The 27,717-nt window shown below is 37.6% G+C and overlaps 1 protein-coding gene across 1 annotated transcript; it reads right to left on the reverse strand.

The window, feature by feature from the left end:
* Positions 1 to 918: 918 nt before the first annotated feature.
* Positions 919 to 27,121, reverse strand: IMPACT (impact RWD domain protein). The gene is made up of 12 exons (XM_052660526.1): positions 27,048 to 27,121; positions 25,830 to 25,958; positions 24,604 to 24,656; positions 23,638 to 23,700; positions 16,494 to 16,579; positions 13,218 to 13,340; positions 10,791 to 10,888; positions 8,029 to 8,129; positions 4,042 to 4,132; positions 2,569 to 2,703; positions 1,520 to 1,555; positions 919 to 975 (listed from the first exon to the last, which is right to left on the reverse strand). Exons 1-12 carry the CDS (start codon positions 27,081 to 27,083, stop codon positions 919 to 921), a joined length of 1,008 nt encoding a protein of 335 aa, XP_052516486.1. The 5' UTR covers positions 27,084 to 27,121.
* Between the last annotated feature and the right edge of the window lie 596 nt (positions 27,122 to 27,717).

Raw genomic sequence — 27,717 nt, forward strand, 5'->3', positions numbered from 1 at the left:
AATAAATATGGGTTACAACAATTAAACACACTGACAACAAATGTAATTTAGATTTTACCTCTCAGAATTCATTCCAGAGTAAAGCAGTTTACTAAATTCTAATTAAAAATACCAAGTCAAGATGTTGTATCTCCTAAAACATTAGAGAATAGGAAAAAAAAAAACAATGTGTCCACTTTTCTTTGATGTTTTCCACGCTCCAGCACCATTCCAAACTGCTTCCTTATTTCTGTTCCCTCTCTTCGAAAGAATTTCAGGCAAATCTGTGACTAATTAATCATTTTTAATAGTTGCTTATAACTATTATCTGAAAGGGAATAGTTAATGACTTATAATACCTCACAGATAAATTTATTTTCTAAATGCCTAGTGGTAAATTGTACAACTTGCAAATGAAAAAAGCAACTTTTACAAAAAACTCATGAAAGGAAGATTTTATAAGAATGGGGGGAAAAAAGAGGGATTTTCTGTTTTTCCCATCAAAGATTTGTTCTTTCTCTCCAGAAGTCATGGAGCTGAGAAAGATAGCTGGAGTATGAATAGGAAAAGCGCACCACATTTACAGAACTCCACAGCACACTGTCACTCTGCACCAGCAGCGTTCTGCCGCCTCTATGCCACTCCATAAATGTCCCATTAACCTATCACAGTGGCGGCACAGTTCTAATTCCTCAATGAAGATCACAAGAAAAGTACTTCCAGGTTGTTCGAAGAAACCAGACTATTACACCAATACATTTCAGCGGTTGGAGGAGACTACTGGCACACCGTATTTATTGCTTAACAGTACAAGAATTAAACAAAAAAGTAGAGACTAGAAAATCACTTTTAAAATTCACAAATACGAATTTGCAACAGAAAATTGAGGCATAACACTTATACTAACAAATCTGTTAGATGAATTATCACTTCAGCACATTAACTGCAGGTGTATACGCCTGGATTTTCACTTAATCCATTACTCCATGATGAACACTATAAAATGAAAGGTGACAGACTTATGAATTAAAATCACAAGAAGAAACTCTTGAAGATCATCTTCAATGAGCTCCTACTCCAATAAACCATAAAGAGCAGTAAAAGGTAATACTCACTTAACAAAATGAGAATCCCAATAACGAGAAATCAGGTATTTATGTTCCTCTAGAGACACTTCTTCCCCACCTAACAAAGGCACTTGACATGTAATGAAATGGACAGTTAACTCAGGTACTGCCCTGGGTAACTGTTACCTTTCTAAAATTAGATGCAGTGGTGATTAACTTCAAATTAATCCTTCTGAATCAGCCTGAAACACACATGAAAATATCACAAGTTCTCTATTTTGGCAGATGATATAACCAAAGAACAAAAGATATGCTGGTGTTCACAATGAATTGGCTGACTTGAACAGTCCAGGGTTCTCTCTCTGCACAATATATTCTTGGATGACCATGGAATTTGTATATAATTATAGGCAAATTAACCTTTCATATAGTTTCAGATGTTAATGTTCACTCCTTTTCTTGTCTTTTCTTACTTTTTTGTTCTTTCCCAAAGCCTTAGATGATTCCTCCTGAAAAAGATGTAAATTAATGTAGTATCTTCCTACACTTAGGAATCTTAAATCTAGTCATACAGAATATGCAGAATAGTGAAAGTGTAATTACTTCCATATGTATCATCTTTCTGTTTTACAGGGCTCTTTCACTTATCACACTCTATTTTAATATTTCCAAAACAGTCAAGGATAATCAAAGAAAACATTTATCTCAGTTATCTAACAAATTTATATTTAAGTAGTATCAATATTATTTATGTTTATTTTTATTGGACTTCCCTGGTGGCTCAGACAGTAAAGAATTTGCCTGCAGTGCAAGAGACCCTAGGTCAGGAAGATCACCTAGAGAGGGAATGGCTTAACCCACTCCAGTATTCTTGCCTGGAGAATTTTATTATTTTCTGTGAATATATAAATTTTGGCCATGCTGCAGAGCTTGAGGGACTGAACCCATGTCCCTGCAGTGGAAGCCTACAGTCCTAACCACAGGACCCCTAGGGAATTCCCCTTAATGTTTTTTAATCTATTGTTCATTTTCCAAAGTAAGGCAGCAAAATTTAAATGAATTAGATATGAACGTATCTGAAATATGAGACAAAAATCTCAAAATATAAAAGAAGAAGGCATCTAAAGGCATGCCAGGGAAAAGGGGATATACTTTGACACTAACAGAGAATATTAGAATTTTATGGATGTTTAAAGACCATCCAGTTCACTGTAGCATTAGCTGCAACTTCTACAGGCCTCAACTTTAGGGAGTGGAAACTGACTGGTCTTAAGGTTTTTATAAAACCCCATGAATCTACGAAATTAAGGTCTGAAGAGATGAACCAATCTGCCCAAGATCACACAACTAGTCAATCACACTGTTCTGACCAAAACCTAAGCCTCCAGTTTCCTAGTTCAAAGGATCTTCTAATGTACGTCACTCATTCTAATTCACTCTTAATTTTCTTTTTCATGTTTTTCTTTTAATCTCACAAGCAGCAGTGAGAAACTCTTTAGATATAGTATCAGTAACCACTTACCGGTGAATTTGTGTAGTTCTTCTCCACTAGAATGTTCCTGGCACAGTTGTTGATATGTTTGAAGCGATCTGGTCCTAGCAGAACCCCTCCATACCAGCGTGATACCACCACCATGACATCTCTCACATTCAAAATCTGTTATTTTCAGAAGCATAATTATGTACAGATATGGACAAGTACAAATCTGAGTTTTAAAGAAAAATGAAAAAATATATATACACATATATAAAATTGCACATAAAATTTCCCCCCGACTTTAATGGCATAACCATGAGTGAGCAGAGTGAGGTTAGTAACAACTGAGGGGACAGATGTTAGAATGAGAAGGGAATTTGGAAAACACTGTGCTCCACAGTGTCCTCAAATTCTAAACCTGGAGGCCACCAGTCAGAGTGAAGGGGAGGTCATACTGTAGGTTACGGTTCTTGGTAACTTCAACCAGAATAGCTGAGCTTAGGCAGGTTTCTACTCATACGTCAAACAGCAGCACAAAACCTGCTTTTGAACAAACCGCTAGACAGAACTGAGGCTGTATGAGTAATCTCTGGTGCCTACCAGTAAGGTCTTCCACAGTTTGACATTTGTTAAATGTTGCCCTTAACATGAAGCCCACCAGTCTACAGGCCTGACCCCCGCAAAGTTCCTATCAAGGGAAGGGCCTGGTTAGAAAACAAACCTCTACATACAATGGCAGAAGAAACTACAGCAGCTACCTTAGGGAAAAAAACCAATCCATTCTTAAAATTAATGAACAATCAATGATCACCAGATAGATGAAGAAAATCCAGCACCATGAAAGAGAAAGGGCAAGATAAACAAACTAAAATGGACAAGGAGAAATTTAAGGAAGAAAACATCTGGAAAAAAAAGCTAATTATTATACTCAGAAAAATTGCAGAAGACACTGCATTCATAAAAGCAGAACAGCAAGCACACTATGAAAAGGGGAAAACAGAGAACAAGAAAGAAAGAACTGAAAATTAAATATGGTTGCTAAAAAAAAAGAAAAATTTTATTCAACAGAAATTTTGGAAGGCACTCAAGAAAATGTCTCAGAACATAAAGCAATGAAATGAACAACTTAATAAAAAAAAAGAAACATTCTGGATCTACCCAGAAGTCCAATATCCAACCAACATGAGTTTTACAAAGACAGAACAGAGAAAACAGAGGAGAGGAAACTGTCATGAAGAAAAAAGGATAACTTTTTCCAGAGCTGAAGATAATCTTCTATTGTCTATCACTGGAAGAGCTTGAAAGCATAGCACAAATTATTAACCTTTTGCTTTCTGCCCCATATCCAGTGGTTAAAGTTATCTCTCAATCAATGTTTAAAAATTATCTCCTAATAAAACCAAATATGGCTCATTATATATCATATAACTGATTGACTTATTCCTAAATGGAGCTCTGTTTGGTTGAGAAATTTTATGGCTCACAGAACAGGACTGACAGGGTTTAACTCACACTTACCTCCATGAGATGGAGAAGACGCCCACCAGCTGCTGTTTCCCCGTCATCCTCACAGTCCTGTAAGAAGGTCTGCTTATCCTCACAGTATATTCTAGAAATCCATATCACAGTGTTACACTTTGAAACCTTGAAATACTGAAGTAAATGTTATACCCCCTCATACTTGTTGCCATCAGTTTACTTCCAAAATTAGCATATTTATTTTAAAAAATCTTTCTTGATATATATTGGTTATATTTTCACTGATGATTTACTATCCAATATGCTTCCCTTTTTATATTCTGGAAAGCTAAAATCAACAGTACTTCCTTTGAATCAGAAATGCTACAATTTCAGAAAGTGAGCTTACACATATGACACTTTCTGATTCATTTAATCTTGAAGCTGAGATTAGATACAGTAGTCACTAAAAAACGTTTACTGAGAGTCAGCTGTCTGAACATTACACATAAGAGGCACTAACAAATGGTATAAAGGAAACAGCTGGTACACTGTCCTCAAAGAGCCTAAGCTCTAGTGAAGGAGAAAAAAAGTACATTAAAAAGATGGAGGTGATAAAACCAACCTAAATCAATATTTTATACTTTTCTAAAGTCTTTATTCTAGCCACGAAGCATTTATCTTCCCCACTATAAGGATTATAAGATTTATTTTTTTCCATAATTTCCCCCTGGATAGTTATCAGTATCAGAAATAAATCACAGTGTTTTTACCCATTTAAATTATCTAGAAAATTAGCATCTGGAATAATAAATAGGGCTACACTGTAGTTCAACAAGCTTGGAAGCTAAGTAAGAGGTATAAAAAGAAAACAGTGCCAGTTAAGATATGCCATCTAGTGGGTTTTTTGGGCCCCTACAAATACTAATATTCTATCTAGGACTAGGCAAATATAGCAAAGATATCTTTCCAGCTATTGTGATAAAAAGCCAAATACTACCTTATCTATACACCTAAGTCAACTTTATTAGTTTTATTATACCAATCATATTAATTCATTCATTCATTCATTCATCCGTCTTTCCATCCACCAATCCGTCTATCCATCCACCAATCCATTTATCCATTCATTTACTCAGTAAATATTAACTGCCCAGTTCGATCCCTGGGTTGAGAAGATCCCCTGCAGGAGGAAATGGCAACCCACTCCAGGGTTCTTGCCTGGAAAATTCCATGGAAAGAGGAGCCTGGCAGGCTACAGTCCATGGGGCCACAAAGTGTCGGCTAAGACTGAAGCCACTGAGCACGAATGCATGCATACACACACACACACACTGAACCAAGCTCTACTATTATTTAGAGTTGGCCTGATTTCAAGAAGAGAGAGTTAGTACTATTAAACAAAATTTTGTATGGCAAATTTAAGGTAAAAAGGAGTCAGGGATTGACTTTAAGGAACAAAAGAAGAAATTTAACTATGTAAATCAATAGTTAGGTTTTTGTTTTTTTAAAAAAGAAGTACCATGGACATTTTCACTACCCCTTTCCTCACATGCCAGGAAGACAAAGATGCAGCATCCAATACCTGTGTGGACCAATGGCCTGAAGAGTGCCCCATAACTCCAAAGCAGGGACACAGCCCCAGAACCAGGAAGTAGCCTTAAAAGGACCCTAAGCATTCAAAACACACAACACAAAGTCCATGGACCACATACAAGTTATTTCTTTAACTCCCAGTGGAGTCCTTTAAGCCTCCACTTTGTGCCTTTTTAGTCTTCTCTGACACACAATTCTGACAAGCTAAGTTCCTTCATTCCCAAATATCAATTATATAAGGGGGTGATTTGGAGGGGCTGTTACATGCAGTCAGCTGACATCTGTGAGAAGTGATAGTTGATCACCATCAATATGCAGAAATACTCAAGTACTTAAACCTGGGGCTTGAAATACAGTATCTGGCACATTATTTATTTTCAGTTCAGTTCAGTCATCTAGCCGTGTCCCACTCTTTGAGACCTCATGAATCGCAGCACGCCAGCCCTCCCTGTCCATCACCAACTCCCGGAGTTTACTCAAACTCATGTCCATCAAGTCGGTGATGCCATCCAGCCATCTCATCCTCGGTCGTCCCCTTCTCCTCCTGCCCCCAATCCCTCCCAGCATCAGAGTCTTTTCCAATAAGTCAACTCTTCGTATGAGGTGGCCAAAGTATTGGAGTTTCAGCTTTAGCATCATTCCTTCCAAAGAAATCCCAGGGTTGATCTCCTTCAGAATGGACTGGTTGGATCTCCTTGCAGTCCAAGGGACTCTCAAGAGTCTTCTCCAACACCACAGTTCAAAAGCATCAATTCTTTGGTGCTCAGCCTTCTTCACAGTCCAACTCTCACATCCATACGTGACCACTGAAAAAACCATAGCCTTGACTAGACGGACCTTTGTTGGCAAAGTAATGTCTCTGCTTTTGAATATACTATCTAGGTTGGTCATAACTTTCCTTCCAAAGAGTAAGCGTCTTTTAATTTCATGGCTGCAATCACCATCTGCAGTGATTTTGGAGCCCAAAGAAATAAAGTCTGCCACTGTTTCCCCATCTATTTCCCATGAAGTGATGGGACCAGATGCCATGATCTTCGTTTTCTGAATGTTGAGTATTAAGCCAACTTTTTCACTCTCCTCTTTCACTTTCAGATAACGTAAAATCAATATCATGTCCAGTGACTGTCGAAGGGGCAGCCACATAGCCGTGTATTGACAGGAATAAGATAGAGATAAATAACATTAAATTCTCAAATTCAGATCTACCACTTAACGACGATGTGATCTTGAAAAAGTTCACCTTTTTACAGGGGCACAATCACTTAAATAATTAGAATTAATGCATGTAAATTGAGTGCACAGAGTAGGCACTCAATAAAGATGTGAACTAAATAAATGGTACCTATTAACAATTTTACAGCACATTCTAACCACTGAGAGCAACCACAATCTAATCTCTCTTTTTTACTGATGACCCTAACTCACTAAAACACCAAAATTCTATACCCTGATACTCTAATAAGTAGGGAATTATGTAACAAATGGGTTTTGGGAAGATGTGGCATTTAATGGGATGTGACTTAGTAATATTAAAAACTCACCAATCAAAAGTGATAATTTTTTTTGAGTTTTCTGAATTTTAGATAGCCTAGATTTTACAGATAGTCTCAATCACATTTTAAGTTTATACCAAATTCCTATGTCTATATTCTGATCTATTTTAGTCCTAAACTATGTTAAGTCTGTATAAATTTGAATATTTAAAAAAATACACCCTTCATCTCTTTACAACAAATTTTGCAGAGATTTGTATAAAACTTTCATACTCAAAGACGTGTAGTGAAAGAAGCACTCCAAATTCACTGCTAATGGGAGCATAAATTGGTTTAAAAAAACTTCAGAAAAAATTTGGTAATATGGATTAAGAATTTCAAAAATGTCCACATTTTTTGATAATTCTACTTCCAGGAATCTATTCATTTTTTCCTTTTTAACTATACTTCTGTTTCATTTCAAAAAAGAATATGAAATAATCAGAACCTATCCTAAGGAAATAATCTAAAAAGTATACAAAGATGTTCACAGGACTATTCTTTATAATAGTTTTAAGAAATGAGAAACAAAGAGGAAATGGTTAAATAAATTGTGGTGTGGAACCTCAAACAAGTATTACAAAGCCATTAAAATAATGTTTAGAAAGCAATATAACAACATGGAAAAATGCTTTTGTTATATTAAGGAAAAACCTGGATACTAGAATGAAGCATTAAAAAATAAACTTTAGAAAAGATAGAAAACATTTCACAATATCAGTTACACTGAATGGCAGAGAATGGTTAACCTTTTCCTTTTTTTTCTGCCATTTCCAAATATTTTACACATGATTATTACTTTTACAATGGAAAAAAGAAAACACATAATTGGGTGTTTGTTTTGAATCATGCATCTGTTTCTCCCTCCTTTTTTTTTTTTGACAAACTGCACATTCCTAAAGTAGTGATGATCACTTACCGGTACGCATAGATGTTGTGGGTGGCACTAGCAATTTTCTTATTCTCATACAATTTGGCAAGAACCATTTTCACCTTAAAAGCAGCAACAATATAAATAAACTGATATATATTTTTTATTTGCTCTGTAAATGCTAAAAAAAATCTTAAAGCATATTGATATACATACTGTTGAACTGAAATTAACAGTTATTTAAATAATCAACTACATTTTGAAAAAGCCATTTCCAAAGTTTTCTCCTCATTTTTAGGGGCAAAAACTGAATTACTCCAATTGGTACAAAAAAAACAGTTCTAGAATTTTTGAGCACCAGTTTTCAACAAATATCTGAGCAGTAACCATGTCCAAGATACTTGTATATAAGAAATTTTCCCCATACTGTAGAGAGAAAGTTAAGTGAGAATATGAGAATTTCTAGAAATGGCTCTGAAAATTTACCAGCGTGAGAGGTGCAGAGTAATGGTATGTTTCAAAACTTATGAAACCAAACTCTTCCTGGAAGAAATAAGGTTCAGAGAGGACGTAACAAGAGCCAGAACTTGAAAGATAAGTGACAATTCTGCATCAAAACTGAAGAGTAGGGTGGGGCAAGAAGAAGTCATTCCTTCAGAGGAAAGAGCATGTACAAATGAACCAGATTTAGTAGGAAGAAATAAATAATGCTTAAGTTTAACTAGAGGCTTCGCTGGGAGCTCAGTTGGTAAAGAATCTGCTTGCAATGCAGGAGACCCTGGTTCAATTCCTCGGTCGGGAAGATCTGCTGGAGAAGGGATAGGCTACCCACTCCAGTATTCCTGGGCTTCCCCTGTGGCTCAGCTGGCAAAGAATCTGCCTGCAGTGCAGGAGATCTGGATTCGATCCCTGGATTGGCAAGATCCCCTGGAGAAGGGAAAGGCTACCCACTCCAATATTCTGGCCTGGAGAATTCCATGGACGGTACAGCCCATGGGGTCACAAACAGGCAGACATGACTGAGCAACTTTCACTTTGGGCTTCCCTAATAGCTCAGTTGGTAAAGAATCTGCCGGCAATGCAGGAGACCCAAGTTTGATTCCTGGGTTGGGAAGATCTGCTGGAGAAAGAATAGGCTTCCCACTCCTGTATCCTTGGGGTTCCCTGTGGCTCAGCTGGTAAAGAATCCGCCTGCAATGCAGGAGACCTGGGTTCAATTCCTGGGTTGGGAAGATCCCCTGAAGAAGGGAAAGGCTACCCACTCCAGTATTTTGGCCTGGAGAAATCCATGGACTACATAGTCCATGGGGTCACAAAGAGTCAGACATGACTGAGTGACTCTCACTTAGTTGAAATGGAACTCCAGATAAACCACAATATTTTTATTATAAGTATGACCTATGCAATAATGTTTACCTTAAATTCCAATTTAGGTAGGTATCCTGGCAACCTTAGCAGGGACATAAAAGAGAAAGGTTCAGAAAGTGACCAACAGTTTTATGTAGCTCTGCCTTTAGAGTATGAACGTAATGATAGATGTATCAGATGATTAACGCAGGGTCATATCACAAAGTGACTTGTATAACATGTTTGAATTTCTCCTTGCAGCCAAAGGAAATCAGCAAAGATTATTGAGTATGCGGGGGAAGAGTGACACGTGGTCAGATCTTCCAGAAAAGTAGTTGGCAAGGGGCACGGATAAAACTGGAGGTAGGAAGATTGAGTTAGAGACGGGGACACCAACTTGGATCAGAAATGATGCTATCTTGTGTTTCTCAGACTCAGATTCCTGACTAGTAAAATAAGTAGACACTGACCTCTAAGATTTATTTCAGCTCTCACAAATTATGATCCTCTAAGTCTAAGTGACTATAATCAGAAATGGAAAAGGGATCCAAGATGAAGAGATTCAGAATAGAATGTGTAAGGATTCTGGCAACAAGAGTATAAGTAATGGCCAAGGGCAAAACAGGGTTTCTGAGGGAAAATCTCAGAAGTTTGCACCAGAAGCTCTTATCCCAACCACAAATTAATGAAGAAAAGAACTTCCTCTTCCAGAGACTAACAGAGAATTAAAAGGCAACCTGGTGCAAAAAATTATATTCCTATATATAGGGCTTTAGAAGAACTTGGAGAGACCAAAGGGAAGAAGACCGATGCTTACTCTAAGACTTCTCTGGTTAATTTAACTTCATATGTGTACTGAAATTGTCTCTTACATTCATAAAGTTTAGGGTAGACTATAGCAGCAAGGAAGAAGAAAACAATTCTGCTGAAGAGATTGAGAAAGACAAAGACCTATGAATACCATTTTTGACTGAAAAGTTTCCCTAATGATATCCTTTGGTGGTTATCAGGTCACCTAAAATCAGAAAGCTGAAAGGAAAAGGAATTCAGGTTGGAAAGACTGAGCTCAACCAGTCTGTCTACTGTCCCCCTACTTGGGTAACAACAAATCAGGCTAGGTTTTATAGAACTCCCCTGTGATACGACAAATGATTTTTTTTTTTTCACAAATGATTTTTTAACAAGTTAGTAAGCATCATAATTTTCTATGCCACCACAATGGGTTTTTCTTCTTTGAAAATCCATTAGTTAAGCCCTAATCAGAGTCTGCATATAATTTTGAAAGCAGTCATCAACAGAAATAAATATTCCATGATTCCCAATAATTTGGGGGTAGAAAAATCAGAAATAATTTTTGTCTCGAATGAAAATTAAAAGCAAAAACAAATATATTATTGCAAAACCATTTGCATGAATTACTTTGATAAAACAACATCAAAGTACACTGGACACAGTAAATTTACCTGTTTGGGACAAACTACTGGAGCCAAGTGTGCCTGAAAAGTACTTCTTCGGTCTGTAATAGGAATGCCATGATCAATCGGAGGTAATTCTTCTATTTCTATAAATGTAAAGAATTATGTTACTTTTTAAAATTCTTACATACAAATACTGAAAAATGGGCAAATAGTATAGCGGAGGGAGTTAGCAAAGAGATGTAAATTACATGGCTAATCAACTCAAATAACCAATACTGTTTGTCTGTTAAATTACAATTTAAAATGTCCCCCCAGTATATCCTACATTAAGATAAAACTACTTGACTTATAAATGCTTTTCACCTGCTAAGTGGTCACCCAGTGAAAATGGCGGGTTGGCATGCAAATACTGGACTGTTTCAATAGTATGAGTTGGCATAATATCTAACTTTTAAGAGTATAAAGGAGTCCTGAGATCAAAAAGATCAGCTAATACAGAGTATTTATTTATTTTACTGTTGATGGACCTCTGGGTTGGGAAACCTATGACTTTACTTTGTATAGCTGTAATATAATGTTTTCTGCTAATAAAACCGTTCCTACTTCGTAGGACTGAATTAAATATATCAACAGTACACCATATTGGTATGCCATTGAGTACCTGATTTCCAGTTATTCTGCCCTTTAAACAAGCTTAAGAACAATTAATTTTTTTCTATTTCTACAAGTTAGTTTACCTTACAAGAGATAAAATACTTCAACTAATTCATACAAAAATATTTCTGGAGCATTTCAAATAACTTGCCTCAAATCCCTGCTCTGGTTTATGGCAGGAATAGAATAAGAAGCCAGGTTTATGGAGGATGTTTGACCTTCCCCCGAGGTGTGTTGTTTTTTTGAAAAGATTGTGACCACTGTACTGGTACACTACTAAGGTCAATATGAACTGGATGTGATTTATTATGACTTTAATTTTCACTCTTTTTATAGTGAATCTTCTTTCTCTAAAGAAATCCTATGCCAAATCCACAAATATGTAAATGAATAAAATGGGAGCTACTCAGAGTGAAGCAGGGGCAGGTATCCTGGGTCTTGTCCCCCTACTCATTCACTTCTTTGTCCTCTCTCTTCCACTAATTTTGAGAAACTATGCAAGAACTTTAAATTTTCATTCACTATTTAAAAGGTACTATATGATAGCAGAGGAAACTCCCTATCTTCAAAGAAAATGAACATCCTCTCAGGTCTATCATGTTTTTGTAAGACAGGTGAGGAACTGACGATATTCAAAATTTTAAAATACTAAAATGGAACATACTTTCTGATAGAAACAAAGAGCTAATTTATCACAGCAACCTATTCATAAGTTGAATACTACTCGATTATGGAACAAATTTGAGCAAAAACTAAAATCTTACAGGCGTTTCATTAGCTTTAATTCAGTGGTTGCACCTTCAATTACTGTATTTATATTTGTTAGCACAGACTAAAATTTAACTCTGAGCCATCAGTAGAAAACAGTATGAATTGAAAACATTAACATAGCTTTCTTAGTTTCAATTTCTCCCACCATTAATTCAAAACTCTAACAGCAAAAAAAAAAAGAAAAACTAAGTTTCTATTTTTGTCCTCACTATTCTGATAGACTTAGAAAACACCAAAATGACCAAGAGGCAGGAAAAATATAACCCAGTTCTCTGTAAATAAGAATTCCTTAAAATGTGACAGTTTACTAAATCTCTCAGAGATCTAACCAGTCCATTCTGAAGGAGATCAACCCTGGGATTTCTTTGGAAGGAATGATAAAGCTGAAATTCCAGTACTTCGGCCACCTCATGCGAAGAGTTGACTCATTAGAAAAGACTCTGATGCTGGGAGGGACTGGGGGCAGGAGAAGGGGATGACCGAGGATGAGATGGCTGGATGGCATCATGGACTCGATGGACGTGAGCCTGAGTGAACTCTGGGAGATGGTGATGGACAGGGAGGCCTGGCGTGCTGCGATTCATGCGGTCGCAAAGAGTCGGACACGACTGAGCGACTGAACTGAACTGAACTGAACTAACACCATTCCAAAAACCAATCAGTGCTACCCCCTGTGCTGTGCTGAGTCACTCAGCTGTGTCTGACTCTTGGTGACCCCATGGACTGTAAGCATACCAGGCTCCTCTGTCCATGGGGATTCTCCAGGTAAGAATACAAGGGTGCGTTACTATGCCCTCCTCCAGGCGATCTTCCCAACCTAGGGATTGAACCCAGGTCTCCCACATTCCAGGTGGATTCTTTACGCCTGGGCCACCAGGGAAGCCCAAGAATACTGGAGTGGGTACCCTATCCTTTCTCCAGGATATCTTCCCAACCCAGGAATCGAACCAAAGTCTCCTGCATTGCAGGTGGATTCTTTACCAGTTGACCTACCAGTGAAGCCACATCACTACTGTCCTCAAAATAAACTAGTAACATTCACTATACCTGTTCGATTTTCACTGACATCAAAATCCAAAGTTTTAACTTGATTTTCTGGTTGACATGCTAAAACAAGATCATCTTCACATTCAACATCTTCCTCTTCAGTTTTCTTCTTTACGTCTGGGCCTATGTGGATATGAGACATTATGACTGATCATACGACAATAAGAAATGACACTTAAAAAACTTTGAGTCTTCATCTCTAAACATCAGTCTTCAACAGAAGGAACCAGTGTTCACAAGTGGTTGTCTCCAGAGTTGGGACAAGGAAAATGTAAGATGAGCTGGGACATCTTGTGATTGTAGAGAGTAAAGGAATGTTCAGAAAAAGATGGGAGCTTATAAAAATAACACAGGAGCCTACCTGCGAGCACTCTGAAAGGCCAAACCTGGAACAATCTGAGCAACAAAATAATGACAGTATGGAATTTTAGCTCACTAAATAAAATGAGTTCATTCAAATGTAAATAATCAAATAAATGTGGAGAAGAGACATCTTGTTCTAACAATATAATTCCAATTAATCATACCAAGCAGGAAAGAAAGAAGTGAGAATCACCATATTGTTACAATACCATATTGTTTATAAATATTGTTGGGAAGATACACTAATAGATACTAAAATCAGGGGGCGGGGGGATGAAAGTTTGAAGACAAATAGGGTATTAGCACAGCCTCAAAGTATCTCCCCCAAGAGACTTATCAACTGTGATAATTTGATATGACAACCTAGATAGACCATGGTACACAGATACTTGGTCAAACACTATTTTACATATTTCTGCAAAGGTATTTCTTAGATGGAAACCACATTCAAATCAGTAGACTTAGCATAAAGCAGATTGCCCTCCACAATGCAAGCGAGACTCATCCAGGTAAGGTCTTAAAAGAAAAAGGACTGACCTCCCAAGACAAGGAGGGAATTCTGCCAACATGCAGCTTTCATAGCCTCGAGTTTCAATATCATTTCTTCTGTAGGTCTCCAGGCTGTCAGCCTACCTTGCAGATTTTGGACTTTCAAGCTTCTATAATTTTGTGAGCCAATTCCTTAAAATCAATCAACCTCTCCCTCTGTCCCCAACCTTTCCTTCCCCCCACCTCTCTCTATAAATGTTGAGTTGGCCAAAATGTTCATTCAGGTTTTACTATCACATCTTATGGAAACCCCAAACAAACTTTTTGACCAACCCAATACATAGCTACATCCACACACATACATACATACATACATACATAAGACACACACATTTTATTAGTCTGTTTCTCTGGAAAACTTGACTAATACAGTAACTTTATAGTGGAGTCAGGTACCCCCTTAACCAAGGGATCAAGGTAAATATCACCAATAATAAAGCATACTGATATCATCAGCTCCTTGATATAGTACATACACTATGGAGGACACAATATCATTTCTGTGATATTTTTGCCAAAATGCCTAGTCTTACTCCAATCATGAGAAAACAATGGACAAACTCAAGGTCATGAAAGGTCATGAAAGTCAAAGAAAGAATGGGGAACTATTTTTAGAGGAGTAAGGAGAAAAAAATGCAACAAAGAATCCTGGACCAGATCCTAGAACAGCAGAAGGAACACTAGTGAAAATATTGTTATATTGTATTTACCATCGCTTGCTTTCTGTTCTTAATAATTATACTATGGTTACATAAGACGCTACTCAGGGAAGCAGAGTGAGGGATACAGCAGCTATTTCTACTATTTTTGCAACTTTTCTGTAAGTCTGAAACTAGTTCAGAATTTTTTGAAGTATAAATAGCTGTAAATAACTACTTCAAGATTTAATATTTCCATAGTAGAAAAAATAAAATAAAGAATAAATACATACTGAAGATTAATAGTAAAATAAAAATGAATTACTTGTCAAGTGGGTGCCCTGGAGAAGAAAATTCTCATGACATATCCTGATCACTTCCATTTTAATATGAAGTCTAGAAAATTTTTTATTAAAAAATTCTGAAGAAAATTTTTCAAAATTATAAATTATATAACCTAAATCAGTAACTCAAAAAACTGAAGTGTGGTGAAACTAAATTATAGATATAGGTGGGAAAAGGAAAATACCACATTAAAATCAACAATTTAAAAACCTTCCTAAGAGGTGAGTGATTCTAAAGTTTCGGAGTTCTAAATTTCTACTGGTATACGTAATACTTTTGCAATTATCCCACCCTAGAATGGGGGATTGGCACAAACTAATTTTGAGACCACTCTTCTCAGACACCCTGAAATGCCACAAAATCAGAACATGAATCATAAAAAGTCAAAGAAAACACTTCAGAAAATACTGTCCCATGATCAGAATATCTTCAGACCATTTATCCCTCTGATTTTAATGGAAGCAGTAAAAATACTTGCTTCTATAGAAAAACTGCAAAATGCTCCCAAAAAATATATATTTCTATCAACTTTAAATGTTTACTGATTTTGCTACGGGAATCCTCAATAATTGGTCTCCTGTAAATAACCTTCTAAAACTTAGTCAATAGACTATTGAATTGTTGTTCTTTAATTCTTCTTCTCCCCAAACTAAAAATAATTCTATCAGTGATAACAATAAAACTCTATTTGGAAATAAAATCATGCTTAGTAATTTTCCTTTCTAAAAGGCTTCTGTAGTACCTGGAGCAAAGACTAGCAAAGTAAACAGAAAACATAAGAAACTTCTATGCTGTTATATACTTATGATTCAATGAGAGAATAATAATAAAGCAAAATATTAATTCTCAAATGTTCTGAAATTAGATAGTGGTGATGGCTGCACAACTTTGGAATCTACTAAAAACCACTGAATATACATTTTAAAAGGTTAATGATCATAGTATATGAATTCTATCTCAATTTAAAAATCAAATTTCAAAGTCACTTTTTATACCCTAAATATTGGTCAATGTGTTTTCCAAAGTTCTTTTTCTATAAACATTACACTCATTTGAAGCTAATGTCTAACATATCAATAATGCATGAAGAATGTTACATGGTTGATATTGCCATAGAAAGCAAAGGTTTTTGAGCAAAGTTCTTTAACCATAAAATTCTTTCTCTGTAAGAGCTTACAGTAATCTGAAACCAAAGAGGCTGCACCTTATTGAAAGAAATAACCATATTTACACGAGTAAAGAACTTTTCAGAGAATATATTTTATTATATAAAACCATATAACAAGATATAGGTCTTTATTAAAAGTTTCAGTGAGAATATATACATGAAAATTTAATTACTGTAAATTAAAAGAGCAATGATAACGTTTTTCAAACCTACCTGGTTCTGTCATCTGAGATTTTTGTATTAGGACATCTCTTATTTTCTCCACCCACAGGTAAAGAATACTTTCACCAATATTCTGGCTAAACAAAATTCAGGGGAAAAATTGTTATTAAAAAAATTATTTCTCAAATTCAAGATAATATAGACATATTTATAATCTAAGAAATTAAATGATATCTAGCCATGTGTTTTCTTTTTTTCTTTTCTGCCTTGCTGCACAGCTTGTGGGATCTTAGTTCCCCAACCAGGGACTGAACCCAGGCCCTTGTAGTGATAGCTCCAAATCTTCACCACTGAACCACCAGGGAATTCCCTAGCCATGCCTTTTAAAAAGAAATTATAAAAACATGAGATTTACTAACATTTGTAGATGAATATTTAATACATCAATATTAAAAATCCCAATGGCTCCCAAATTAACATTGCTTACTTAAAATAAGTAGAAGAGCTACAACCAAAGAGGGGAAAGAGAATTTCTGAACTTCAAAGGAATTAAGATAGATATAAACATGATTTTGTTTCTGTCAGTGAATATAATTGTAGTACTGATGCCCAGTCATTGCTTGCTTTCCTAAACTTTTTGAACAATTTCAAACCACTTATTTTGTATACTTATTTCAACAATTAAGAATACAAAGCATTTTAGAAACTCCCCAAGAAAGCCAAGTTACAAGACTAATGCAATGCAAAGCTTTAGATTCTTATTTTGTTTTCCACATAATATTCTATTGCCCAAATTCATTTCGGTCCCAAAGAGCTATCTGGCTGCATCAGATAATTGAATCCATCTCAAAGGCTCACTGAGAAAAAGAAGAAGTCATAGTTCATTTCCACAGAGTTATGTTAAATGATGGCAACAGCAATAAAATAAAGGCCCAAGTGTCTGTTTTTTAGGGAATGATACTAATTTTAGATGTATTAATATGTGTGTTTAAGGAACTCACCAAACTACTTCATAACACCTTACCCCTTCCTCTAACAGTTGCTCTTGAAACCATTATCTCTCTTTATCACCACTCATCAGCACCCAAAGGAAGCTTTCAAAACAAGCATACAGAAGAAAACAACACTGTTTTCAAGTAATTCTGTACCCTCAAACACTCCCATCCCACCCATAATCCCTGAGCACTAAAACGACCCTCTGTGCTCTTTGACAACCTGTCTTATTTAGAAAGGGCAAAAGTCAACTGGAAAAGTTTTAAAAATTAAGAACGTTGGTTGAGTTTCTTTTCAACAATTCCTACTCCCTTCCTCTCTCCTCCATAAAAGATTCAGAGGTATAGAGACAGAGAAAGGTAAAATGTATTGAATATATACTAAGCCCAAAGTACATTATATATTGATATACCAACACATTTAATGCTCATAATTTGCTAACAGAGTAGGCTTTATTTTCCCATTGTACAGATGAGAAAGCAGGCCTGGAGAGATCAATTAACTTGCCTAAAACAGTCTTGTAAGCAGTAAGAAGTCCAGAGCGAGAATGGGAATGCAGACTTACTCCAGAGCTCAGGTCGCCCACATCACTTTGCTCTCCTAGCAAGCAGCTGTGCCCTTAGGCAAGTAAGACACTTGAACTGCCTCAGTTTCCCCACCTACAAAACAGATTTACAGCATCTTGTCTTACTTTACAAAAGCAGTCTCTTTTCAAGTGGACCGGTCTTAATTCACTCAACAGATCTGTAAGGGCCTCGCCTACACACCAGGCACTATGTGCAACCCTGAGGGTACAGCAGTGAATGAGAAAACTGGGTCCTTGGTCTCAGTGCTTGCAATTACTGTTCTTAAAAACATATGCTTTTATATGTAATTCTCTCCATCTCCTAACCCCATTCTACTGAATTCATCACATCATCATCATCACCAAAAGTAGGAGCACTAATATCTAGTGTTTATTGAACACCTACCATATGTAAGGTGTAGAAAATGCTTGGTTACTTCATTTAATCTTTACAGCCCCCTTTGAGACGGGAAAATCATCCCTCTGTGAATATATATTCATATTCAGATTTGTTATTTTTGTTAGGGGACTTCTGGGGGAAGGGCAGTGGAAAATGCCTTGGAAGAATTTCTGCAGTTAATAACTAATTTTTCTAATAATAATAAGACATTAAACCTTAACTCTAAATTTCCTCTCCTCTAACCCATGGCTTCCTGAAGAAAAATATTCCAGAGCACTCCATCTAACATCATTTACTGACTACTTCCTTTGTCCCTACTATTTAACTAGATTTACTGAAATCTAGTTTAAGGAAGTGGTAGTAGATGTGAAAGGTTTCCTGAAGAAAATGAAAATTCTTTCCCTTGGACCTCCAAATTCTATCACTGATGGTGGTTTGGGTGATGTCATTGTTCCTGCTTTTTTGTGTTTTCTCTCACAACAGTCGTTTGTAAACCCCCCCCCCCTCTTTTTTAAAGAAGAGTTGATTACTTATATCTTTTAACTGCAGACTAGGATTTGGTGGTTTTCAAACTTTTGCCTTCACTGTAATGAAATCTCTCATGGAACCAAAAACAAATTAAAATAGACAAAAGTTGGAGCCCTCCCTCCTGTGCCCTTCTTTTCCCGCACCCCAGTGGTCCTGGAGGAAGTTTGCTGAATTCTAAAAATCGGTGCAAAATCAGAATATTCATTATACGGTGAGATGCTAAGCTTTTAATTTATGAAATTATTGTGGTATAGTAGCTGAATATAAAAAGTCTAGAACAAATTTTTTTCAAATTGAATAAAAGATCAACTTGGATTAAAAACTGCTATTTTAGTTGAGACATAACTGTGATTAACTATACTTAAATAACTAGAATCCAATTCAGAATGATCAAAACAAAGTCAAGTTACTTGTGACTCTCATTTGACCTGTGGCTCTAATTTTCATTTTAATTCTCCAGTATGTATATTTGTTATTTAAGGGTAAAGATATACACTAGAATGTACTACAAAGCTGGGTAACCTCAGACAAATCACTCAATCTGAGTTTCCATCATCTCATTTAAAAATGACAAAACTTGATGAGACGACTCTTCTGACAAGAACAAAAATGAGAGCTGCTATTATAAAGTGCTAAAATATATCACATGGATTATGTCACTTAATCCTCACAATGATATTATTTTATTATCCTCATTTTACAGATGAGAAAGAGGTCGCATTATTTCAAAAACTGACCCCAGAAGCCTGCCCAAGACACCCTTAACATCAGCTTGATTAAACTTCAGACAGGCAGAGCTTCCTGACTCTAGGCCCTGACCTCTCTGTTCTTAGAGCATTTTCTTTAGAAAACTTGTCATCATAAATTTTTCTTTTGCTCCTTTGAGATTATGGGTATCTTTTTAGAAGCTATGTCAGCTTTAGAACCAAGGAGTGTCTTTCTCAAGGACCTGGGAGCCATTCTTCTGAAATGCAGCCATCAAGGAAGAGAATGCCCTGTTGCCCAGTCTCTGTTGGAAGGAGCATCTAACTACCGATGAGCCACGATCTGCACACACAGATGGCCTGACCACGAGAAACACTTGCAAACTCAGGAAGTAACTGAATGTGCTGGACACTCTCTGATCAACCTTCCCCAGCATCCCCCCTGCTTTCCTACAGGTTAGCACAGCTTATCCCAGCCCTCAAAAACCGTGCTGCCTTTGGTTTCAGCCAGCCGAGTTCAGACCGAGTTCTGCCTCTCTCCCCTGTTACAATAGTCTTGAAGAGAGTATTCCTCGCCTGTTTAACTTGGTTTGGTGCACTTTCTGCTTTGACAAGGCTCATTCTCTAGGTTCCAAATCTAAGACTTCATGTGATACATTACACTGTGAAGAGCTGTGGGAAATTAATCATTTTCTTGGATTTAAAAGTAAATATTGTTGAAATGAACTATCATAAATTCAAATTTTAAAAAAGCTTAATCTTTTTCATTTTTCTCTTAATACCAAGTGGTATAATGTTTGAAATATTTTTAAAATCTATCATTTACCTTTTGTTTTATAAAAATCACTATTTTCATATATTCAAACTATCCATGTTTAAAATGCAAAATGTTTAAACAAAAATAAGGTATGATAAGCAAATAACTCCACATCTACCCCATCACCAAATCCTAGTTTATGTTCTTAAGTATTCCTCTAACTGACCATTCTTCTCCCCTACATTCTTGTTGCCTCAATGAAGATCTCTCCTGTCTCCCTCCTTGTTACTGACTGCTGCTCCGACAGAGTCCCTTCCTTCAGACTCTTCACTGCCCACCCTCCACACTGCCACACGGATCTGATTACATCACTCCCCTGCCTAAAATGCCTGGAGCCTAAAGATAATGTCCAAACTCCTTACCCCAGGTAACAGGTTCTTCTTACACCTATATCAATTCCTATCCCCAGCATATCAGACTGTTGAACTCTGCAGTTCCTTCTATCTGAAAATCTCTCCCTTTCTGAGTATCTGCCAAGCACCACACCCAAAGGTCACCTTCACAATGGAACCCTCCTCTGCAACCTCACCACATTTCCAGAGACCTCTAAAAGGAACAGCACTTGGTCCAAACCTCTCAGCAATTATGTCACTATAGTGTATTGGTACACATCTATCTTAATTTTTAAATTCCAAACTCCTAACAGAGTGCTAGCATATAGAAAATACTTATAAAATGTTTACTGGACGAGACTGTTAGCTTTCAGATTTCTTCCCTCCTTGGCATAAAAGAAAACATAGTTCACCTTCTTATCTAGGCAAAAAAATTTTTCAGCAGTCAAAATGATTCTAAATAAATATGAAAATCTTGACAATGTTATAATATTTAGAACATAATGAAACTATAAACATTAAGAACTATATTTATACATTTTAAATGTTTACTTTTCAATGACCAATAGCATTTCACTTGTTGCCCCTTGCTGGGATTTTATGGAAAAATACCATTAAAAGTTGTCACACAAAACTTTTAAAAACACAATCTGCATTTCTACCTAGACCACATGTGTGAAAAGAATACTATTGGACTGGGGTTATTTTCAAGTGCTTTTAATAAACAAGATGGGACGAACAATATCCTATCTTCAGAACAAACTGCTTTGTTATTTCTGATCCTTCCTAATTCTCTAATAGCTCAAGAGAACCAGCTAAGGAGATCGGCAAGTTGTGCCCTAAGGGAGGGTATCTCTTAATAAAGGGGGCACTTTGGGGTAGAAAAAAGGCAGATGGGAAGCCATTTCAGAGTGCATGACACTGTGCAAAATAGAAAAATCTCACTGATGAATATGACTAACAGGACGGAAGGCAAGTGTGGGAAGATTTTCCAAGAAGAGGAAGTGTTCAACACCATCGAAAGTTAGAGGCCAAATAAGATAAGAACTGAAAAATGAACATAAGATGTACAATTACGACATCTTTGGTGAGCAAATCTGCAGCGTTATTTATCTTATTCTACTCTAGGGGCTACACTGGTAAATAGGCATAAATAGAAGATTACGGAAAGAAGTTTGTTGGGGGCACAAAAGTTGGAATGGCCAATAAGATCATGGACAGAAAACATTTCATTGAGAAAACATGTAATATCTATATTCTGAGGACTATGGAATCACTAAATGGGAGCATCTCCCATTGATATCTCCAGTTCTAGGTTACTTCTTGAGTCAAATGTAAACCTAGGGACTCAAGGAAGACCACACTTCCTCTTGGTAAGAACCAACAGAATCAATTCCATGAAGACTTAGTTTTTTTTTTTTAATTTATTTATTTATTTGGCTTCTCTGGATTATGGCACACAGGATCTTCAATCTTCACTGTGGCATGTGGGATTTAGTTCCCTGACCAGGAATTGAACCCGGGCCCCTGCACTAGGAGCTCAGAGTCTTAGCCACTGGACCACCAGGGAAATTCCAAGACTTAGTATTTTTAAATTTACTATTCTGTGAGGAAGAGAACCCTGGTATAGACACAAAGTGGGTTTTCTCACTGTGCCAGATTGGGAGGCCACCTAGAACGTGTAAGACAATCCTATCAGTTCCTGGATTATAGTAAAGCTGATATTTCAGAACATTATTTGTTATACTAAATTAATACATCTCAATACAATTCACCCGAATCACAGAAACATTTTCTCTGGACTATTGCACCAGCCTCCTAATTGATATCCCAAATCTAGTTGCTCCCTTCCAGTCAGTTCTCCACCCGGACACAGAACGGGGTTTTCAAAATGAAAATCTCACCACAGCATCAAAGTACTTCTCGGCTCTTCTAAGCTTCCCATAAGTCTCAGGACAAAGACAGACACTCCACATGACCTACAGAACTCTCCATAACTTCCCCTGCTCACCTCGCCAGGTTCCTTTCCCACCATGCTCCCTTTTCCCCAACACCCCCTCCTTATACCACCATTATTTTGTGTCTTCATATGTTCCAAACTCCTTGACACAGAGCCTCTGCACATGCTGTGGCCTTTCACTGGAGTTCTTTTATTTTAAGTAACTCAGCTCTTAAGTCAAACAAGCCATCCCTCACCTCCTACTAGGTCAGGTCTTATTTCAAACTCAGTACTACACATTAATATCCTTCTTTCATAGAACTCATCACAGCTGCAGTTTGACATTCATTTTTACAGAGTTATCAGTAATATCACCCCTACCAGCAAATTCTAAATGCTATGAAAACTGGGACCATTTCTGTTTTTACTAATTATATATATCCAGGATCTAGTATAATACCTGCTATGTAGTATCTGCTGAATGAATGAGTGAAAAATACAGTATACTATCAATAGACTCTCAGTCCTATGGCCTAATACAAGAACATTACCATTAACAGTACATGGTAGTTTAAAGAATAATTATGCTTAGGATTCTGCTGTTACCAGTTTCATTCAACATAGCCTATGAAAATATCAAAATAAGAACAGTGTCTCTGAATTTACTTTCACAGCTAGCTAAGTGTTTTTATAGCTATTAGTTCCAAAAGATACTTTTATTTTTGTTTCTAAACAGAATTTATATCAAATGTATATATAAAACTATATAACTAATCTTTCAAGGATTCTTTAACTGTACTCTTTTTGTTAATGGAAAAACAGATTAACATAAAGTTTACAAAAGGGCCTAATATATCACAGTTCCAACAAAGCCCATAAGAGTCACTAATAGCACTGTTTTATCATCCATTACTTACATGTATATTTCCTCAAGGCTATTAGATAAATCTGCCCGTTCTTGCCCTTTAAGCCAAGGAGCACTAAGATTAAATAAAACAAAATAAAGATGATTACTCAAAGACTGTGTTTATATCACAAAGAAAAAATACTGATTAATCACAAACTGATTTTAAGTTTTAAAACTTCTCTACTTTGATCAAAATATTATTTTATGTTGTAAAATCTAAACAGTTCCAAAATGCTTTCATTTGCATTAACTCATTTAGTCCTCTCAGGAAACCATGATGACACCAACAAATTATTCAATTAAAATTAGTTTAAAAAATGGAGGAGTGCATATCATAAAAGCTGCCTAAGTTTACGTAAGTAGCAGAATATGTTCCAGAATCTATATTTCCAAATTCACAGTATTTGCCACACAACCAGAGTTCCCAATTTTTTCTAACTGATGTCCCAAAAAACAACTCTAACAAGTAAGTCAATTGCCACATGACTATAAATCAACTTTTTCTGAAAAGAGCACTTATGTTTACAAGTTTTCTATAATCCTATCTTTCATTCTCAATGAATAAAAATGAAAAATTACAGAACCATGAGTGACAGCAAACTTTACTGCTGTGGTTTTAAAACACTCAGGGAAACAGGTTAGGAATGACTCTACAGACCAAGGTTTCTAGATTACTAGACTGTCTAACGAGGAAGATTCCCTTCCCCATCTCTAACGACATTCTGGAGCTATTTTATCCCCTATGAATCCCTTGATTCTTATATACTAAGTGGCAAATGTCAGTGTGTTTTTACATAATTTAATTTTTAAATGTAAATACTCCACATTAAGTCCAACGTGTTTTTACTTTCTATATACATTTTGACATTTTCTATATACATATTGACTACAGTCTATATAAACACAAGGTACAGTACAAACAATCTTTGCAAAGTAAAAGTCTTTATAAAAATATAAATGTAGAAATATAGCTTACTTCAGTTGATAAATAGGTGGAGCTGTACCTGGGTATTCATTTGGTAGCATCACCTGCGAAGCAGTTTAAAAACAAACCTGCTTATACTTTATCGTGGTTCAAAAACAACAACATTCATAAAGCCAGTCACCAGACAGATTTCTAACTTGCCAAACTAAGACACAAAACCACTGTTTTATCAAATTTCAAAAGCGAATTCCCTCCTCACATTTATGCTTCCACCTTAAATAATTGTTAGTTGCTCAGTTGTGTCCAACTCTTTGCGACCCCATGGACTGTGGCTCACCAGGCTCCTCTGTCCATGGAATTCTCCAGGCAAGAATACTGGAGTGGGTTGCCATTTCCTTCTCCAGAGGATTTTCCTGACCCAGGGACTGAACCCGGGTCTCCCGCACTGTAGGCGACGCTTTACCGTCTGAGCCACCAGGGAAGCCCTAAATATGTTGTTAAGATGATGCCAATTTTTTAAGGAGATTATTTGCCGAGAAAGTATAAAAGCAATTAAAATTAGAAAAAGTAGGGTGGACAAAGACAAAAGGGAAACTGAAATAGAGTCATTATACCCCAACCCCAGATGACGAGGGTGGCATTGTAACATGTTCCAGATATTTTTAAGAAATTAAAAAAAAAAAATCCTACCAAATACTATTAAATAGCTAACACTTATTAGAAAACCATGCATATTTCTTTTGAAATCAGTATTACTATAAAAATGAATACTGATAAAAACTCAATTTGGCATCTTTTATGTTGGAAGTACAGACAGGCACCAAAGAATAAGCATTAAACACAAAGCCGTAAGTTTCATGTATGTATCCTAACCACAACTGATTCCCAATTAACAAAGAAATGAGTTATCTATTCTATGAACCATCTAAATTACTAATCTATTCTTTCTCAGAAAACGTTAGCCATCTTCCCAGGTTTACACCCTCTTCTATTAAATGGAGAAGATAATGAAAGGAAGTGAAACTGGAGTCTGCCAAAGGTACATGAAGAACACTTAAAGAACTGGCATAGGAAAGAAGGGTATTATCAATGAAAGCACTACTGGAGAGTGATCTAACTACCCATACATTTAGATCATCAATCGTTAACAAAAGTCAGCAACAAAATGACAAATCAGAGCAAGTCACACAAGAATAATTAGAGAAATACAACAGTAGTCAATGATACAAAATCAATACTGTAACTGGAAAACGGCTGTAGATGAAGAAGAAAAATACCTGTAAGCAAAGTGTCCACTTGGGGTCATCTATATCGTCGCTAATTCGAATACAAAATATTTTGGCGCAGTCATCAATGACACACCATTCCTCGCCATATATAGCAGCCATTGCTTCAATTTCCTCATTCTGAAAGAGATTGATGAGGGGAAAAAGTCAAAAAAATTTTGACTACCCTAAAAAACCTGAGTCTTCCTTACTGCTTTATAAGGTATTTGCATTTAACATAACCATCTTGGGTGAAGGAGCCCTAAAGGAACGACACCAAACGTTCTCAGCAGCGGGTCAAAATGTCCTACTCCCTGGGTACCAGACTCTATAGCAATGACTGACGCCAGCCTTGCTCCTACATCGCTATGCCTTTGACCACTACTGAGCCAAAACATATATGCACTCCTATATTCTGTATGAGACTCGCAAGTGAAAGGATAAACGTATCTTCTCCGCTCCACCTTCTCTTTTTAACAGGTAACCCCTCCCACATGCCCCCCAACCCCTGGACCACTGCTACCTATTATGTTTGCCCTTATATTACTACTGCCTATCTCCTGCTTTGTTTTGAATTTGGCCACGAGGCTGGGTGATTGTTGGGGTTTTGGGTAATCAAATCCTCGAAACGCTTCAGAAATAACCTTTGGTTTCACGTTAAAAATAAAACGGGATCTAAAGGTAAAAATGGGGAGCAACGTATACTTCCAACTTTGTATGATTTCATTTTGTCCTTAGGGCCCATTAGGAAAAGCTTCAATAGCGCCCACGTGAGCCACGCGCTGGGGGTAAGCTCAAGCCCAACAGCATTAGATCCACGGGTCCTCAGGGGACTCCAGGGTCCGTGTTATAATTGCCCCTTTTGCAAACGCAGAAACTGGGGTCTTAAGTGACCACTACAAGATCACCCGGCAGAGACAGGCTGGGGAGCAGAACCCTGGTTTCTGCCTCCAGCCCGGCGCTGCTGAGTCGCGTGCTGATGGTTGACGATGGCACCGTCCAAGGCAGGCCCAGTGCGCCGACGCGCGGGAGCCGCCAGCGCGATAGATGGGCTGAGATCAAGCGCCGGGAAAATGGGATACGGCTGAGAGAATGGCGCAGCCTCAGCCCCTGGTGGTGCGGGCGAAACCGGGGGTGGCCCCGGGCAGAAGCCCCCTCTGCCGAGGAGGCCCGGGGCGGCGAGACGAGGCCGAGCCGAGCCTGGAGGTCGGCGCCCCGCTGGGGCCTCACCTGCCTCTGGTCGCTGCCTGCGTCCCCCTCAGCCATGTGGCCCCGGGAGCTGCCGGGCGGCCACCGCCTGCCCAGGTCCGGAGTGCGGGGGCGGGGCGCTGCGGCAGCGAGCGGAGCGCGGGCTGCAGCTAGACCCGACCCGGAACCGCAACCCTGCCACGCCGCGCCGCTCGCCTCTGCTTCCGGGTTGCGGGCCAGGTTGGGCAGGGGGCTGCCGGCGCTAGGGCCTTGTCGCGCCAGCCTCTCCCCACCTCTTCCGCCGGGCCTCTGGACGCAGTCCCTCCCAAGCAGCGGCAGGAGTCCGCTTGGAATTTGCTCCTGAGACACTCCGGGGCTGGGGGCTTCTGCTCGCCCACGGCGGCGTCCGTGCTATCGAACTCACCCGTAGACTGGGGAGTCGGGTTCACCGCAGCGTCCAGGAAAGGACTCACCGCAGTCCACAGTTCCAAGACTCATCTTTGCATTTTAAGCAGGGTGGTTTTGTTTTGTTTTACGTGTTTTAAGATGTTTTTGTGATTTGAGCAAGGGTGAGATTAATTTCCCCTAAACTATAAGAGCAGGAGAGGGCAGAAGGCAATTTTGAAAACCTGCTGAAAAACTTAGAACTCGCTGTTGTGTTATGATAATTTTCTTGGGTGTCCTTGGACTGTTTTTCCGGGAGAGCTTTCGC

This window comes from Budorcas taxicolor, chromosome 22 (assembly GCF_023091745.1).
Source record: "Budorcas taxicolor isolate Tak-1 chromosome 22, Takin1.1, whole genome shotgun sequence".
Taxonomy (NCBI): domain Eukaryota; kingdom Metazoa; phylum Chordata; class Mammalia; order Artiodactyla; family Bovidae; genus Budorcas; species Budorcas taxicolor.